At 38.4% G+C, this 20,083-nt stretch overlaps 1 protein-coding gene across 1 annotated transcript; it reads right to left on the bottom strand.

Annotated features, from left to right (window-relative positions):
- Positions 1–1,732: 1,732 nt before the first annotated feature.
- LOC110785938 (uncharacterized) lies at positions 1,733–2,443 on the bottom strand. Its single transcript, XM_021990451.1, has one exon. The coding sequence runs from the start codon at positions 2,441–2,443 to the stop codon at positions 1,733–1,735; it is 711 nt and encodes a 236-aa protein (XP_021846143.1).
- Positions 2,444–20,083: the final 17,640 nt, after the last annotated feature.

The raw sequence follows: 20,083 nt of genomic DNA, 5'->3' as shown, positions 1-20,083 counted from the left end.
CTCATACTCTGTAAGGTTCTATTAGAAGTATCCCCAAACAAGAGCAAGTCATCAACAAACATGAGATGGGTGATGGGAATGCTATTTCTCCTCAGGTAGAAGGGTTTCCAGTCCCCCTTGTTCGATGACTCTTAGATAAGCTCCATGCATAGGATAAAGATGTAGGGGGATATAGGGTCTCCTTGTCTGATGCCCCTAGAAGTGCTAAAGCTAGGGGAGGGTTGGCTATTAACAACGATAGAGGTGGAGGGGGAAGCCACACAGTTCATAATTAGATCACATGAGTTCTTGTCAAATCCTTTCCTAGCCAGACATAATCTAATAAAGTTCCATTCTAACCTGTCATAAGCCTTCTACAGGTCAATTGTAAAGGCAAACCATCCTACTTTTCCTTTCCTAGTTTTCATGGAGTGAAGGATTTCTGAGGAAGCTATATTTTTATGTCACAACCTCTTCCTAGGAGAAAACTATTCTGGTTGGGGGAGATGAGGTCACTGAGGTGGGGCCTAATTCTATTCACTAGGATTTTGGACACAATCTTATAACTGGCATTCCAAAGGTTGATGGTCTGAATTGCTTAATAGTCTCTGGATGCTCATACTTTGGGATGATGCAAATGGTAGTGTCATTAATTGAATCAGGGAAGGATCTTTCCTGGAGGGTGCTATCTACTAATTTATAAGTGTCTTGCCAAAGAATCCCCCAATGTTGTTGGTAGAAATAAGCATGGAGGCCATCCCTTCCTAGGGCTTTTAGGGGTCCTAGTTCAAAAACTGCCTTCCCTACTTCCTCGATGGTTGTTGGTTGATCTATACTAATTTCATTACTATAATGAAGGTTTTCACAAGGGGAAATACTTAGCTCAGAACTAAAGAGATTGGTGAAGTAACTGACAATGTGGGAGACTAAGTCAGGACCCTTTACAGTTAGGCCTAGGGATGGCAGTGGGTAATGGACCCGACCCGGATCCGTGGATCCAGATCCGTTTTCAACGGATCTGGATCCTCAATTTTTGGACCCGACGGATCCGGGTAGGATATGGATCCTTGGTTTTAAAAACGGATCTGGATCGGGTCCTAAGTCATTACCCAGATCCGGATCCGTTTACCCGTGTTTATAAAAAATATATATAAAAATATAAAAATAAAGACTTAAGAATTGTAGTATTATTGAAGTTTTTGAACTTTTAATATTATTTATGTTGGATTTGTTAAATTTTATTTTAGTGAATGCTTGTATGGACAAATAGCGTTGTTATTGAAGTTTTATCGTTTTAAGGTTAAAATGAAAATTAAGGTCGTTTGATGAAAAAATAAGTTAGGATCCGTTTTGGATCCGTTTTGGACCCAGATCCGTAGGATCCGTCGGATCTGGATCTGGATCCTCAAATTCATTACCCAGCGGATCCGGGTAGGATTTGGATCCTTGCCTAAAAAACGGATCTGGATCTGGATCCTATAGGATCCGGTCCAGATCCTACCCGTTGCCATCCCTAGTTAGGCCAACTTCAGAAGTGAGCTTAGAGATTTTATTTCTTCTTCTCCTTATGATAACTGATTTATGCAAGAAACCAGTGTTTGCATCACCACTTTTGATCCAGTTAGAACTTGCCCTGGCCATCCAGAAGGCTTCTTCCTGTTCATAGATGGGCCCAACTCCTTAGAGAGTTCCTCATTTAATTCCAGTAGATGCCTGCAGTTTGGCCTGGTTTCCAAGGCTTTTTGTATCCCACTTAATCTAGCAGATAGAATTTTCCCATTTTTAAAATGTTCCCTATGTTATCTTTAGCCCAAGCAGACATTGTTTTTGATATGTTGTTGAGTTTAGTCACAAAATTAGAACAGTCAGCATTCAACTTTTCATCTACCATGTTTGAGAAACCAGGTTCAGCATACCACAATGGCTCCAATTTAAAGTTGGGTTGAGCAGAAGTGATCCTTCTCTCCCTTTGTTCTGTGTTCAGTTTGATTGGGTTATGGTCTGAAGTCCCTCTTGGGAGGTTATGGATAGTGGAATTAGGGAACAAATTTAACCAATGCATATTTAACCAAGCCCTATCTAGTTTTTGGTAAATGGGATTATCTTTTTTCTTATTAAACCATGTAAATCTACTTCCTATGCTACTCGCATCTATCAAACCACATTCATTCATTGCATCAACAAAATTATCAGCCCTGTATTGTTTTATACGATTTCCACCCAGTTTATCCGATTGGCAGGTAATTTTATCGAAGTCTCCCATTACCACCCAAGGCACAGACACATGTTTAGACATATCAATTAATTCATTCCAAGATTCTAGTCTACTTTTAAACTTTGTGCTAGCATATATAGCTGAAAGCGAAAACTGAAAGGGGTTAGAATTGTTTACCTCCACAACGCCGTAAATAGCATGAAGATCCCTTCCTATCATCTGAAAGTTGATGAAGTGGGGGCTCCACATGACTATTATTCCACCAGATAGCCCATATGGCTCAGCCAGTACATAATTCTCAAAGGGGGTTTTTTTTCATTATGCGCTCTGTGTCTTTTGGGCTTGTTTTGGTTTCGGTGAGGATGAGGATTTGGGGCAGATGTTCATCATATAGGTGGCGCAGGTTGGCTTGGAATCCTCTGCGAGCTATTCCCATGCAGTTCTATGCAACAATTATCATTGGATCAGGACTCTTGTGAGTTCTGTAGAACTCTTTGTATTTCTGCTGAGTGGAGGGGTCCATCTTGTTCATGAACTCCCGACTCTTCTTGCTCCATAGGACTTCCTTTCTGGCTACAAACTCCAGCTCCATCTCACAGTCCCCCTCCTCTATCTCCTTTACTAAAATCACCTTGATTTCCACCTGGGGGAGACTCTCAGTTGTGTATATGACCATCGGTGCATTGGTTGATTCTCCAAACGTCCCCTTGAGAGGCGACCTTGCTGAGAGAGTTGCTAAGTTTTCGTCACATGAGGGAAGATTGGGATTGGATCGCAGAGAAACTCCAGTTCCGGTGGGAAGATGAACTGCTCCTTCTTTGCTTCGTTGCTCACCATCCACCATCTGACAAATTTCTCCAGCCCAGGGGAGAGAGCTTTCACTGCCTTGAGGTCCGGCAGGTGCATATGCATCATCATACCTCCTTTTTTTGGTGACATTTCCATATCTTGGTATGGGTAGTCCACCCACTGTGGTTCAATAATGAAATTCCTGATTGCTTCTACACTGACGTCTATCCACTGGTTTGTCATTTTGAGAGTGAATCTCATTTTGTTGAAATTAAGGTTGGGATCGGAGCTTCCTTGCATACATAATGGTTGGCAGGTACATCTTCTGTGGGTTCGATGATTGGGAATGGAAAATCAAGTGGGAGAGGTTGGAAGGAAGAGTGAATCTTTGGTTGGGGGTTGATCGGCGTTTGAAGTATCGGCGGATACATGGGAGTGGTATCATGGAGTCGTTGTCCTCCGACTCGTTTCTAAAGTCGAACATGTCCGAGTCCGCCTCGGTCGACATTTTTGGGGTTTTTTGATGTTTCTAGGTTTGGGGTTGGAGAGAGATTGGGGGGGAAGAGAGAGAGAGTGATGAAGGAGGAGAAGTGGGGTTGAGTGGTTGGTTTTTGTTTATATTAGGTTTTTCTGTTGAGGTGAAAGTGAACGATTGGTTTTCCTGGTTTGTGATTGGTTGGTTTGACGGTGGGAGGTCAAAGTCGTTGGGAGCATTGAATGGGGTGGGGGGGGGGGGGGGGCTGAAGGGTTTTTGTTTTGATGTTTGGGTTTTTTTGGGAATATGTTGCTACGACTTTTGAACTCCCAAAGTCGGATCTTCCAGTGGTCCACCTTCAACTGGGCCCGCCTTTTCGGAGGGTTTTTCCAAATGGGCTTTGTTTTGGTCTTTGACAATCTTGTGGTGACCTTGTGGACTGAAATTGGGTACTTACCCACATTTCCAATTGACTTCTTGAGTTGACCTGTTTGATTTTGTTTTTTCCCCCGTTTTTCTTCTTGCTTTCCGCCTGACTTTTGCTGCACTGCAGCTTTCTTGCTTTTCACAATTATCTTTTCTTTTCTCTTTTTTATTTTGTCTCTTTGCTAGGAACATGAATCCAAGGATTGGCTGGGTCTTCCTCGTCATTGGTAATCGGAGATGTTGACACGTTTTTCCCTATTTCCTCACTGGCGTTCCTGTGTTCATCCTCCGCGCTGTCCTTTGCTTTTCCTGTTTCCATCGATTTTTGCCGGCATCTTTCTATCCTATGGCCGATTGATTGGCAGTGGGTGCAGAAGTGTGGTATCTCCTCGTAGTGGATGGGTTGTTTAGACGCTCTTAGCCAGACTGTTTCCTTCCTCTGTTTTGCAAGGTCCAACAACACTTGGATTCTTGCAAATCTGACTCTGTTCTGTTCCAGAGCTTTTGTGTCCGTTTTGATGAAAGTCCCAATTTCGTTTGCGATCCTTTGGAACATTGGTAACTAGTGAAACTCAATGGGCAGTTTTGGAAGGGAGATCTAGACCGGAGCTTTCGAGATTATGGCTTGTGACGGCTTGAAACCTCGCATCCATGGTTAAACTATGAGCATATAGCTTGTGATAAACCATGGACCATTTGATAAGATATGTTCTCTTATTTCCTCCGTGGGACTGAAACATTGTAGAATCCTCTGCCTAAAGCAATGAAACGAATTGGTTGTTGGATTTTCCAAATTCATTGCAGTGTTATCTTGAGATATTCTACTGAAAATGATTTTCCTATCACTTTAATGATAAGTGAGTTGACCCATTGCTCCGAGAGCACCAAGGCTTCGTCCTGACCAAGACTAATAAAGGCTTCCGTATTCGGGTCATAATTGGGTGGGGGTGGTGGAGGTGATGACTTGCAGGGAGGATAATGGACGGTATTTGGTGTTGGCTGTGATGGTTGATTTCTACAGTGTAGCGGCATACGAAGGCTTAGTTGGGATTGGGCAGGATGGTTGAATTTGGGTTTTTGAAGGAGGTGGTTGGAGTTGGGGGACGGTGGTGGCTTGGTTTCCGGTTGAGGGTTGGTTTCCTTTGCTGGTTGTTGAGAAGTGTACTGGCTGACTACGAGGTGGCTAGTGGAATCCGGCGGTTGGGGGGGGGGGCTCTCTCTCTCTCTAACATTTCTGTTTTTGGCTTGGGCCCTAGGCGGTCGCACTCCCCGCCTACCCCAAGGACCGAGCCTGATAACTAGTGAAATTGAAACATCATTAGGGATTAGAGAATGTAGTATTCGCATACATTCTAAAATTTTACCATCCGGTAGCATGAATCGCAATTTGATGGTTGCTAATCATGCACATAATCTCTATTACATAAGGCAAAAGCTGAGGGCATTTTAGTAATTACACTTTTGGTGTCCCTTATTAAATAGTCCATTATGCCCTTGATAATTATAAAAAAAAGAAAAAAAAAAGAAAACTCTAATTACTCTAGCCTTTCAAACCAAGGATAACAAATTAGGAAACCCACATATATCACGCATAAATATCCTGTAAAAGTCAAACAAAATTCGTCAAATTTATAAACCCAGTCATTCGCGCCAAAACAATTTGTAAAATTTTCAATCAAGGAAATAATTCAAATCTTTAAGATTATTAAAGTTTGTTGCTCATTATTGATGATTATTAGAGTATCAATATTGTACTTTTGAGTACGAGCGTTGAAATCCTTGCAAAAAGCCATGAGATTGAGCTTTAATTGACCTAAGATTGCTCCCACCGGACACGGGTGGACCTTGTTTAGCTTGAGTTGCGTTAATTGTTAGATGTAATGTCGCCATTACTGGTTTCCTTTGCTGCCGCCATGTTGGAGAAGAGAGACGGTGAGTGAGGGTTTTGAAATTGATGGAAAGAGAAAATGGAGGTTCCTAGTTTGGGTCGTGAATTGTGATTGTTGATTTTGGGCTTGGGCAAACTTCGTGGCTTTATTCAATTGAACTTGAATCTATCGCAATAAAATGCTACTACTCCCTACGTTCCTTAATCTTTGTGATATTTTTTGTCATGTGAAATTTTATGTTAATCTTAGAAATAAAACTACTCTTAGTCTCTAATTAATTTTATTCTCCTTATATGACAAAAATAAACTGAGGGGATTGACATGTGATCTTTTATGACACGTGGTCTTTTTATTATGTTATTTTCCCATAACATAATTTTTTTTTCTAACTGTTTTTTTTGGTAGGATGACGCCATGAGAGTGTGCAATGCACTTTTTTCTCGCCTCATATTGAAAACTTCATCGAAAGGTTTCAAGAAGAATTCATTTATTTACGGAATTTTTGTTTTTCGATGAGTGGAATTTGTAAACCATTTTTCTTGCTTATTTGTGGTGATTAGTTGTAAAAACACAATTTTAGTTTGTGTATAACCTCACACATATCGCGTGCATATAAGACTAATTTAGTAATGAGTGGAGAGAGAAAGAGCCTTGTTTATCATAGATGAAATAATAGAAAATCGCGGGTGCACCGGAGGTTCCATGAATCTTAGGGGGAAGAACAACATGGAGTGGACAGAGTGTACGAATGCAACAGCCCGAAATTGTAGGGATTCTTCCAAAGATATGCTGCTTTCTTAAGTCTTCATTTCCACACCAGATATTTCTCAATTGAATACTCCCTCTATATTTATTTAAGAGATACACTTGCCTTTTCCGGCCGTATTTATTTAAGAGATACACTTGCCATTTTTAGCAACTTATCAACCCCACCATCTAATTAAATAATATATCTACACTCCATCCCCACCTCCACTCCCTAAAATAACATGGTCCCCACTTGTTTTTCTTATTAAAATATCTACTCAACCCCACTTGTTTTATTACTTTATTTCATTCAATTCTTTTTCTTAATACCCGTGCCCGATCAAGTGTATCTCTAAAATAAATACGGAGGGAGTATCATTTCTATTTCGTTGACAAACTCTTTTCCCGTTTAAATAATTTTTTTTTTTTTTTAAATGAAGTTCATAAGTTTTATTATAGGTGACATGTTGTGTAATACGCGTATTTAAGGATTGAAAGTTAATCTCATAAAATAATAAATCAAGTGGGAATGGGTAAATATTTGAATCACAGAAAGGGATTGGGGATCAGAATATTTTGGAGGGTGGAGGTTGAGTCTAGTGAAAACAATTGTTTAATGTAGTGATTCTCTAGAGGAAATTAAATATATTTATTAAATTAGGAGGTGGGGTAGAAAAATATAAAAACAGAAATGTGACGCCTAAAAAAAGACGATCGGAAGTAGTATATATAACCCCTAAAAAACACGGAGGGAGTAATGTTTACACTTTTCACCCCCTCTAGATTGAGTACGAAGTATTTTTTTATATTTTAATATTAGTTACAATTTGACTGACACATAATTGTAGGGGTTTTGAGTTAAATTTTAATGCTCTGTAAATTATTTATAAGCAGGGTAGTGCGTTAATTATTTAATTGTACGAATTTGATAGTAGATGAATTATTTTTTGTGGGAAATGAGAATGCGAGTAAGTGCAGGGATCATGTAAGAGATACAAACATTAATATAATTGGAGTGAGGATCATGAGGTAAGGATCCTCATTGCCATTTTTTGGGTCAAACTTTACAAACTTTAATCTTGAATTATCATTACTCTATAAGAAAAACAATTCCACTTGTATGGACCGGATTTACGCTACTACGACATTTCCGTTATTTATACTCTACAAATCATGTGTCATCAATAAACATGCGGCCGCTAAAATTAGTATATTATCATTTATCACTCGAGCAACAAAATTTTCTCCCTCCTCCAGCTTACACATTCTCTTTCTTGTCAAAGTATTTTATTTAAGCTGACGATCTAAATATCAATTTAAATAGTGTAATTGAAGAAGAATTATATAATATCGACAATATCTACGAAGATAACACTACAAGAATTTGTATCTTTAACGACAACCTAATTACGACGGGTTAAAAATCCCGTTGCAAAAGGCTTTTGCGACGGGGCTAACACCAAACAATGACGGGAATAACCGTCGCAAATGTCTTTTACGACGAGTTTACGATGGATTTACGACGGGATTTTCTATTAACGACGGCCCCCTTTTATGACGGGTTCGCGACAGAAAATCCCGTCGTTAATAAATGATTATTGGCCTTTCGCGACGGGATTTCCCGTCGTTAATAATACAATTTCTTGTAGTGTAATATTCCGATTTCTATTGGATTAAAATATACTATGAATTAAACTGATTACTAAATTTTATTTTCTAGGAAATTTACCGAACCAGCCAAATACATACGACATTCAAGATGGAAATAAATTTCAGCAAGTCGTAATCGCAGATCATTCATGTTAAAAAGGTATGATATAGTTTAATGAGTATTACCTCCGTTTTAAAAATATCTTTATACTTACTATTTGTACGGATTCCAGTGTAATTTTTTACTGTTAATAAGCAAATTTTGTATGATAATTTTTTTTAAAAAAGTTAATATTTATAAAATACATTTTGAGACGAATCTAACAAGATATCCCATGATAATTTTTGATAGATATAATAGTGGAAATTTATGGTCAAAGTTTAATTAATGGACACATTTTTCAAAGCGTAAAAATCATTTAGAAATGGAGGTAGTATATAGTATTCTTCCTATGTATGTAGTTGAATTAACATTGATTAAGTTATTTAATATATTACAGCTGAGTGTCGTTATTAGATACAAGTAGTTATCTTTGACAATCATATAGTTATTTTTTTAATGGTGTTATCAACCGCTTCACTCTTAGGGATAATTTAGATTCGGGGCGAGTTCTGAGTGGATAGGTTTCAGTTCCCTTCAAATTGTTATTGCGGGGAATTGAACACGAGATCCTCCTTACCAAGTCCGGCCACTAAACCAACAAGTAATTATAACAAGAAATGAGTAACTACAACCTAAAAAGAGTAACTAAAATAATTACTCAAATTTAATAAGAAAATCATACTTGTAGATCATTAATGTAAAGGAGGAATGATATAGTTACTTTAATATGTATTACATCCATTTCATAAAGTTTTTATTGTTACTATTTGCACGGACTCCAATGTAATATTTAACTACTATATCCAATTTTGTATGTGAAAATATTATAAAAAGTTGATATTTTGAAGATGCATACCGAGAGTAAGACCTTACATGTAACATTTTGATGTATATAATAGTGAGAATTTACGGTCAAAGTTTTCATACTTTGGATACATTTTCCAAAGCGTAAAGAATTGAACTTTTAGAAACCGAAGTAGTATGTAGTAACTTTCCTATGCACTATCTTCGTTCCTGAAACTTCTGTACGCATTGGAATATGTGTCCAAAGTATGAAAACTTTGACCGTAAATTCTCATTATTATATACATCAAAACATAATCATATAAGATCTTGTTAGATTGGAACTCGATATGTATTTTCAGAATATCAACTTTTATAAATTTTTCAAAATTGGATATATTAGTGGGTAAATATTGCATTGGAGTCCGTGCAAATAGTTAGTGTAAATAACTTCAAGAATTAGAGATCATGTATAGTTTACTTAAAAATATATAGTTATTATTATATGTGATATAGCTAGTTACTCTAATGATCAAATGGTACGTAGTACCTCTTAATATTATATAGTTATTACTATATGTGATATAGTTATTGTAATCCTTATTAGTAATCTTTAAATTATATATAGTTAGTAAAATAGTAAAAATATCTTTACAGGTTCAATAATACGTACATACACTTTATGCAATTCACAAAATCATAGAGAATTCAAATCATTAACAAGAACAAAAGACTGATAAAGAAATAATTGGATGCCTAATTGGAGAAGCAAGGAAAACAAATGATGAAATTTATAATCAATATTGTCAACATGTTTTTTTTTGAATTAAAATTAATTCATTAATAAAAAGTCATACGATATCTACAAAAGGAATCTGAATCTATCAAATACATAACAAATCGAATAAAATAAAACTCGTTTTCTGCAAAACTACGATCATCGCGCATCGAACATCTTGTATACCCTCTAACACATCGTTGTTTGATACAACTTTCATCGAAGGGGTCTTTTGATCTGTTGTAATTTTGATATTGAATTAAATCAGATTCAATTGATTGTAGATGTAAAATGACATCTACTGCGACACAACACAAATCTTCATCGCTGAATCAATTTCTCCTGCGAAATTAAATAAAATTCTCCCTCGTACACCAGAAATTTAGGATCATCTAACCTAAGAAAAATTCTCCCTAAAAGGAGAAGAAAAACCCTGTCTTTCGAGGGAGAACAATTCCTCGCACAAGGAGGAAGTATTATTAAAACCCTAAAAATCAAACAAAATTAGAAAAAGAACAACAAAATAAAAAGATCGGGGCTTTCCACCAATAAAATCGATGGAAGCCCCTTCGAAATTCACTAATGGAGGCTAGGGTTTGAGAGAGGGAGAAGAGGGAGAGAGAGAACTGTTGTATTTTTACATTTTTGTCAACATGTTGCTATTATTGGTTTTTGTGTTAAAAAAGGGAAGAATAGATATAAGGAGGAACGACTATTGTTATTGGAAAATATATACTTCTTTTGCTCTATTGTTGGAGAAAGAGAAACTACTAAAAGAAAGAAGAAAAAATAGAAGAACAATTATAAAAGTATAAAAGTAACTATAAATTGATTCTTGTTTTAGGGTAAATAAGATACTTTTATGTATATATTGTTTTTCTTTTAATTATAGTATTCATTTATTAATTATACTCCCTCCATTCCTTTTTGATCTTTCTGTTTCTATAAATGTCGTTCCTATTTGATCTTCCTGTTTCTATTTTTGGACATGACTTTTTACCTTAAATTTCCCCACCATCCCTTATTTAATTCATTCACATTTCCCCAATCACCCACCCAACCCCACTTTTATGATTTTTTTATTACTTTAATAAAAATATCTTCTCTCTCCTTCATTTCTTTATTACTTTTCTTCATTTCTTTATTATTTTCTCTTACACTCAATCATTACTCTTACACCCAATCATTACAAGATTTCATTTTTTTATTTTCCACCCCAAACACCAAATAGGAAGATAATTTAGGAATGGAGGGAGTAGTATTCTATGATAAAAAAGAGTAAATAAATTAAATAAAAGTTATGGTTACTATTTTAATATATTAGTACCTATAATGTTTATTAAAAATAGTAAATTATAAACATAAACAGTAATATGTTCTCTAGGATAAGAGTAACTACCATACCAAAAGATAACTGTGAGGGGGTCGAAAAAGCACGAGGCTAATGCGTGACCTCGTCCCTCGTGGGTGTGACGATTCTTTTTATTCAATCAAGTGTAATTGGATTTCCTGTGAGTTTACACCCAATTGACTAGTAATATAGGAGTCGCCATTCAGTTTTTAACGACAATGAGAAAAACTGACAAAACCCGGTTATCGTGACATAAAGGGAGTGCAATTATGTTTGACCACGACGGCCGTAGGTTCCCTTGTGATCCCTGGTGTGGGGATCTCTCAACATACACCCGCAAGGTAGAGATTGAGGGTTCGGGGGACTGTAACTAACGAGAGGAGTACTCGCTCGTCGATAACTCCAGAGGCAGGATATCCTTACTAGCTCAGCATAAATAATTGAAGGGACATGTGTTAACTATTAAACTAATCTGAGTTGATTTTAGCAATATGCAACATATAATACTAGATCGATCACGATTATCTGATTTAAATAACATTAAGGGACCTAGCATGATAATCTAATTTCCCAAAAATATTATATTTATTAAGCGTGATAGAACAATCAGATTTAGTTAGTTTAACAGTTCATAAAAAGGGCGAGGAAAGCAATTAAATCATAGAAAAGGGACACATTACGACGCACCCTTGAGAGGTGCGTCACGGTTCTCAGAAAACTAACCACTTTGACTTTGCTATTTCTCGTTTTTATTTAACGAATCTCAAATTATGGGACAGGATACGTTCTGTTCGATTTATGGATCGATTGCGACAGAACGCGTGAACAATTTCGCAGCGTGAGGCTTAGGCTAGGGGTTTGGAGTCAATACTCAGAATATGAATTGTGTGTTGTTATTTTCACGTCGAACTTAAGGCCATATTTATAGAAAAGAGTTTGTGGAAAGATAGAATTGCAGAGCTCTAATCCACAAAGAATTAGGAAAAAACACGTACCCAGGTAATTCCAGCGCCCAGGCCTGAGCGCCGAAGATTTCGGCGCCCAGAGCCAGGCGTTGAAAATAGGGTCTGGGCTGTTTTCTTAGTCAGATTCGGATTCCTGAAATCCGTAGTGTTTGAGACTTAATTGAGTCTTTTAGTGCGTATCAATTTCATGACGGAATGCATCTGGGCTCGTTACGAACTCTAGGCTCGTTAGGATTTTAATTAATACGTAACTCTTATTTCCGAATCATATTAGGAATAGGATTCTCGCAGTTTTCTATCTCATTTAGGATTTATGTTGGAGTGCAACACCTAATTCTGACAGGTTTCTATCTTTTATGACTTGCCACTTTTAGAAGCTACCCTTTACGGCAGTTGCTATTTTTAGCAGGTTTCCATAAATAGCAGGTTTCAGGTGAAACGAGAAGGGTGATTGAGATTCGTTATTTTATAGGAGACGCGTTGTCAAGTGAAGATTTACGTTCTCATCATCGAACCTTCCCTTTCGGGAATGGGGACAAAGTAGGTGTCTACAGTTAGCCCCCACTTTGACTGCGTCTCGGGATGAGACGATGGTCAAAGTACTGGACGGAGTGCGTCACACAAGCCATGGTGTATGTGACCTGTTTTGCGAGGGTCTCACGAGCCCCCGAGTGATAACATTTGACTTAAGGGTCATCACTTGAAGTGTCGACATATCCCTCACGTGTCATTGGGATTTGTCAACTTATAGTATAGAAACTCCCTCACTTTGTCATTGGAAGTATCTAAAGATGCGTAGAAACTCCCTCACTTTGTCATTGGGAGTAGCTACAGATGTTTTCGAAATCAAAGCTATAAAGTGTAATTGGGCCTGGCCAAGCCCAATCACGAGGTAAAAATGTTTTTAAAGATTCTCATTTTCAGGGTTAGCTCAACGAGAAAACCCTCTTGTTTTTACGGGACGTAAAACGAAGGAAAATCCAGCACATCGTTCTTTTTTTTTCGGAAAAACGGAAAACCAATCTTTTAAATTTTGGAAAAAAGGGAAACTACTCACATCGCTTTTTTTTGGAAAAACGGAAAACCAAAAGCTACTCACATCGTTCTTTTTTGGAAAAAACGAAAAACTGAAAGCTACTCACATCGTTCTTTTTTGGAAAAACGAAAAACCAAAAGCTACTCACATCGTTCTTTTTTGGAAAAACGGAAAACCAAAAGCTACTCACATCGTTCTTTTTTGGAAAAACGGAAAACCAAAAGCTACTCACATCGTTCTTTTTTGGAAAAACGGAAAACCAAAAGCTACTCACACCGTTTTTGGGAAAAATGGAAAACCAAAAAAGTTATCGCTGCAGCGACTAAGGACCTGCGCGGTTAGTGGCGCAGACCCCGCCGGCTAAAGATGGCGAGCCTGTAAACATATATTTTTTTGAAGATTCTTTTTCGAAAACTGAGGACCTGCGCGGTTAGTGACGCAGACCCCGCCCGCTGAAGGTGGGCGAGCCTGTTTTTTTGTTTTTTGAAGAACTCATTTTCTTTCGAGGGATGCTCGGATTTAGTTGCAACCTGAATGTGGGTTGACAACGTGCTTAGATGGACCATTGTCTTGTGGTCATCATCTTTCATGGTTTTGAGCTAGTCTTTACGGCTCAATTTTGCCAGTACCTGGTTCCTTGATTAGGGGACCATGTATAAGTATCAACGGCGACCTTTGTCTTGAGGTCGTAAACCGATTTTTTTTTTTTTTGAGGTTATCCAAACACGAGACTTCGTACAGCATAGTCTGGGAATATTGTTTTACCTTTGCATACTCTCTTTTGAAATATATATTTTCTTTCGAGCCCCCAAGCATTCGTGCTTGACGGTTATTTCTTGTCAAAGAGGTTTCTTGGGGATATGCTTTTTGTTAATGTCCTTGATCATGTTTGGGGATCGTGCTTGTAATGCGAGCGATCTTTGTAGTGGTGTGCTACTCTTAACAAAGCCGTGAGGTGCGACTTTCAGTAAAGAAATCGGCAATTCTCAAGTCGAATGAACATGGCAGGGCCCTATAGAAGTCAGAGCTGTTTTTTGAGCCTGGGTTCATTTTCGGCGCCCAGGCCTGGGCGTTGAAATAATTCACGCCCAGTTGGGGCGTTGAAAGTGTTGTTTAGGCTGGTCTTTTGATGACACAGTTGGCCTCTTGTTCATTCGTTTATTTCACTTGGAAGTTCTATGTATTCTCTTTTCTTTTGTTTTTTCTTTGTTTTTAGAACGTGATGATTTTCTTGAGAAGCCGTAGCCGATTGGTGGACTACAGTGCTTGTCGCTTTGGGGCGATTATTTTAAGGAACTGTTGCTCTTAAGGCGTACAGTTATTGCGATAGTTGGGCGAGTCTATATGGCCCGAGGAACATACCTTGAGGCGTAAGACTTTGACCGCTCTTGTTGTTGTATATTTTTCCTTTTGAACGCGTTTGTGAATGTTCGATACTTAGAATGATGATATGTATGTGCGAACGAGCGTTCATAGAATGGCCGTTGTGTGCGGTCCATTAATCAGTTTGCTTGAATCATTATATTTTTTTTTGAGCAATGACTGATTTTGAATAGTTTGCTTAGAAGCTTGATAGGGTTCAGGCCCATTCATGAAGTGGGCTAAAACATCGTGCCCTTTTGTTTGTTCAAACATTTGCTTCGAGATTTTTTATTTTGCTATGGTTGTTTCGTAGCTTGGAGCCCCCAAGTATGCATTTTGGGATGCTTCCTTTTGGCGTACGATTTTCGTAGGTTCTTTCGAGAAAGATGCCTTGGGGTTTCGCTCATGTAGGTGAGAACTATCCCTTCCGTGGTAGGTAATGTTTTGCTACCTTTAATCCTTAATGTAGAAGTCGTGTGGCTTGCATTTGGGCGATAAGTAGTCTTTGCCTCTTACTCTTGGTCGTGCTTGCATTAGTGCAATGTGCCTTACCTTTTTTAGACTTGTACTGTGGGATGGTTGAACTTATGGTGCAACGTAGGCTTGTGTGGCCTAACGGCGTGTCTTAGAACATTCCTCCAAGTGTTGGGATATCATTATTATTCTTTGCATTGGAGTACTTCATCGCGCTGAATCGTTCAGGTGCCCGAACAAGTGTAGCACCTTCTGCGTGGGCGTGCACGGCTTATTACTTCGTTCGATGCGAGGATTCATAGATGTTTCTTTCTTGTTTTTATATCAGGGCAAGATTTAGCAAGCAGAGATATTCAGCGCCCAGGCTGGGGCGTTAAAGATATCGGCGCCCAGCTCTGGGCATTGAAAATGATTTCTGGGTATATTTTTACAGTTCTTATCCTTGATTTTTTTCTTTCGCTTTTGCTTTGGAACGAGGTAGACTGTGTAACGGGCGCTTATAGGGCGAGCGTTAGGTGTAGTAGTTTGATCGGAGTTTTGGTGACTCGCGATTTTCAGTTACCCTTGTTAGTGGGGTGACTTTATGTATTCTAAGTAGTGCTTAGAATTTGGGAGGGGTTGTAGCCATTCTAAGGTTTGTTTTACACGATTAAACCTTAGGATTGTGCCCCTATGATGTATGTATAGCATTAGCGTCGAGAATTAGTTGATAAAATCGTCATTTCGAGCATTTTTAGAGTATTTTTCTCAAGCCCCTAATTGCAGCTACGGGATGAGCTTGGTTCTATAATGCTTTGCATACGTCTTTATGCATTCATGGTGACATGGATCATGAATAGTTTGAACCAGACTCGTTTAGTGCGAGGTACGTTCGAGTAGTGATTTTGCTAATTCTCTTGTAAATGTCGTATTGTGCGACATTGCCATGGTCAAGGTAGTTACATGTTGAAGTGTGCCCTGACCAAAAGCTAGGTGCCTTTCTTTACCTATAATTATATTTAGAAATATCTTTGACTCGCTTGCAAAACGTATACTTAGATTAAACCAATGACACTTTATTATGTTCGAAGAAGTCTTTGAAAATTATTCGAAATCCGAGTCCTACTGTGTACAATCCGAGGTGTCCTAAGTAGGTTGACTTATAGATGGGTTCGTACAGGATTACATGAGTGAATCAAAATATGTTACGATTTTGGAATGCTATCTAAGGATTTGCTGGAAGCCAGGGTGCAGGTGTCAAGATATTACTTGTGCCCGTTTGGCATATGTTTTGGGCTTTTAGGGCCATCTTTTCCAGAATTGCGGGAATATAAACCGTTTTCAAATCGACTTAGATTTACTTGGTGTATGTCTGCACAAAAGGTCAAGGTATACTTAGTTTTTTCCCTAGCTCTTTCATTTCAATTTTTTAGCCCCCAGTTGCTATTATGTCTTCCCATTAATGATGCTTTTAGATCTCGATTTTAGATGCCCGTGTCATATGTCTGAGTAGGGTGAGCCTTGGTTAAGTGCCAAGTCCTATTGACAATGTCTGATTTTTTTTTTTCAAAGGAGATTAGCAGGCATTCGAATTACCATGAACGGGTGCCCTGAGTTCGAAGGAACGATGGGGCGATGCCGTAGAACAATCTTTTTCATTGCAAGCTTACTGCCTTTACTACTTGTTGGCGATCATGACTGTGTCTAGTGGTGAAAGAAGGTCTTTAGGCGAGCGACTATGTCTAGTGGTGAAAGAAAGTCTTTAAATGAGTTAGTTCGCTTTAGGGAGGGTCAAGTCGAGTACTTTAGAGGTCATGGACGCTTGCGCTAGCCCCCATTCAATTGAGGCAAAGCGATCTTTTGAGTCTTGGCTAAGTGCCTAGGAGTGTGAGTGCTCCTTCTGGCAAGGGTACGTGCCCTTATTATTTTTCGATGTGTGCTCATTAATTTTGGCATCTTGGTGACTTGGATTCTTCCTTTGACTTAAATTTTTCTTTCGACTTGGGTTGCAGGTAATTAAATTTCAATAAGGGACTTCTATTTTTTATTCTTGTTTTTCTATAGGCTTTAATATTTTTGCAAATTGGTTGGACCGAATCATGGATTGCCTACGTATCCGCCTTAAATAGATTTAATTTGGAATCAGGTCTTGCGTAGTTCTTAGCCTAGAAAATGGTTTCTTAGAATGCCGATTTTAAACAAGTACGTTCCGAGGTGGAAACATATTATTTGAAACGGTATAATAAGTGAAGTTTATTATTATTTTAATTTGCTGCCTTGCCGTAAGCCAAAAATTTGTTTTATATATTTTTTTTGAGTACATGTATTTTTTGGTGGTACGTATGTCTGAATACGTGCTGTACCCCCCAAGTGTTCGTTATTGTTCCGTGTATGTGCGGATAAAATGACGAGCACTTCTGGACAAATTTTAGCAACCAGAGAGAATCGACGCCCAGGCTGGGGCGCTAAAGATTTCGGCGCCCAGCTCTGGGCGCTGAAAATGACTTCTGGGCGTATCTTTTTTTGGTGCGCTAAATGCTTCTTTTTCTTTTTAGACCAACTTTAGAGGCGCTTTTGCAAAGTTTGCTTTTTTATTATTTATTATTTTTTGTACTTTTCATTTGTTTTCTTTTTTTATTCGTGACTCAAGACGGTTTGAAAGATGGGTTGAATGAGATAGGATAATTTGTATAGGTAAGCACGAGGATTATATCTGCTAGGACTCACAATTTGCAGCCTCAAGCTAGTGTCATGAGTTTACATCAACAAGGCCAATGAGTAGCATGGGGACGGCTCAAGGGTATATCAACAGGATGTATCCACACAAGTTATATGGTCATTATGCTAATGATGGTGTAAGAGCAGGTTTTGGAAATAATGGGTATGACACACGTGTCAATGGTCGTACGTGTTTGCAGTTGATATCAAGTTCAGAAACAAGAGTTGAAGTAATGGTTTCTTGGGTTATGGCAATGAGAACATAGATGGGTTAAATGAGCTGAACAGGGACCCCGGAGCGAAGGCGTCTAAGAGCATAAGGATTGGAAAGGGTAGACATCGTAGAATTTTATGATTTGGATTGGTTGACTCAGTTCTTTTCCTTCGTTTACTTGGGTGAATTTCGCACTTTTGGGAGGTACGGGCTAAGTATTTCATGGCTCGCTCTTTTCGCACTCCTTTTTCTCTTTCTTTTTAAGTATTTCATGGCTTGCTCTTTTCGCTCTCCCTTTTCTCTTTCTATTTTTTCTTTTTGCTTGGGATTTCTCCCCAACATAAATCCTTCAATTTTTTTTTATTTGGGCTAAAAGGTAGATGGTTGTGGTCTTTGAGTCACGAGGCGAGACTGAGTGAGCCTCGTTTGGTAGGCCTATAGTGGACCTTTAATTTTAGTGGGCCTAGGGTGGACCTTTAATTTTAGTAGGCCTAGGGTGGACCTTTTAAATTGTCTTACTTTGCAAGCGTATTTAGTCGTTTCTTAAAATGTGCAAATAGCGTAGATTCAAAATGTTATTTTTACCTTATTGAAATTTAACGAAAGAATTATATCGAAAATAACTTTTTTTTGCTTCTTTTCAGATTCCAGTTTTCGGGATTTAATTGGAAGTTGTGATTTAGACTCGAACTTTCATTAATCTTTCTGATTATAACCCGTCTATGAATACAAGGAGGTGGCCTAGACTCAAAATAATGACGTGGCGTAAGCCTATAATACTTGACCAAGCGACTCTCAGACTTAGGCTAATTGGACCATAACTTTCGTTGGTTGACACTTTAGATTTTAACCCTTGGGTGTTCATTTGTCATGTGCCATTTTGCTTAATGTTGGCAAGGTAGTTAATTGGGGAGATCGAATTTTTATTTTTGCAGGACTAGAATTATTAGTGCGGCTTCCCTCTTAGTGTGTATTGCCTTACCCCAATGGTAGCCTTATGGCATGCCGATTTGGGTATTTTCATGGTTTGTCATGTTGCATTCATGGAAAATCTTTTAGTCCGTACTTAGGAGTATTTCAAGGAGCGAGTGGCTCGAGAGGACTATGATGGTCGTGACCCAATGTGATCATATGCCTTGAGGCCATTAATTTTTCTTGCCAATGGTATTGACACCTTAGGTTCACTTTGGGGGTTGTGCGACTATGGGGGAATGATTTTCAGAATGTGACTGTTTCCATTTTGCAAATACTATAATATATTCTTTTTATTGGTGAGAGAGGGTATGGAGGTCGTGGATTCTTACAAAGGGATGACAATTACATATGGGTGCTCATTGATTTAAATGTTAGGAAGGGAGACTCAATATGGTTTAACCGTTTAACTTGCAGAACGACACCAAACATTATGACCGATTCTATGGATAAGACAACTAAGACTTAGGATTTAGATTGTACTTTGGCATAGCGTAGTCTAGACTCGGATTTTTTTTTTTTTATTCGAACATTATTTTTCCTTGAAAACTTTATTATTTTCGAATTCTTTGCCCATGTAACATTCAAGGTTCAATTAGCATGCTCGGTTTTGGTGCCGAGCATTGTCGTCGTAGGAGGCCTAACAACGACACAAAGAGTTATTTATTTTTATTTTTTAGTCGCTTTTAGAATCGAGCGCTTTTTCATACGCCCTCGTAGCAACCCCTTTTTTTTTACGAAAAGTTTTTTTTGCTACGTATTTTTTTGCGCGGGCACCGAGGCTGTTGCGCCTGACCAAAAGGCTAGGCAGCAACTTCAGCGCCCAGCGTAGGGCGTGAGAAATTCTGGCGCCCAGCCAGGGGCGTTGAAAATGCGTCCCTGGCTGGTTCTCGTTCTCTGTTTGCGTATACTTTTGTTTTTGCGACTTTAATTTTGCGTGCTTTCCTTATAACATCCTTTACGCGTTGTGCAGCGTTCGTGGGATTCGTTACAGGCCATCCCGAGCGTCGCTTATTTTTGTGGCGATCGTTCGGGTTTGCGGAACACGCACTTTGGTATAACTCTTTGGCAAATTGGTTTATGAATGTTTGGGCAATTTTTAAGGTCGTTGGTTTTTCTAGGATAGTTTGTCACACACAATCATATATTTCGCTACACATAACTAACATTCCATCATG

Source organism: Spinacia oleracea, chromosome 4, assembly GCF_020520425.1.
Source record: "Spinacia oleracea cultivar Varoflay chromosome 4, BTI_SOV_V1, whole genome shotgun sequence".
In the NCBI taxonomy this organism is placed as follows: domain Eukaryota; kingdom Viridiplantae; phylum Streptophyta; class Magnoliopsida; order Caryophyllales; family Amaranthaceae; genus Spinacia; species Spinacia oleracea.
The sequence above is the reverse complement of the archived record's forward strand: the minus strand, read 5'-3'. Positions and strand labels throughout refer to the sequence as shown.

Bases quoted from the DNA above. Each gene is read 5' to 3' on its own strand.
- LOC110785938 (XM_021990451.1), bottom strand. From the start codon at position 2,443: ATGTGGAGCCCCCACTTCATCAACTTTCAGATGATAGGAAGGGATCTT.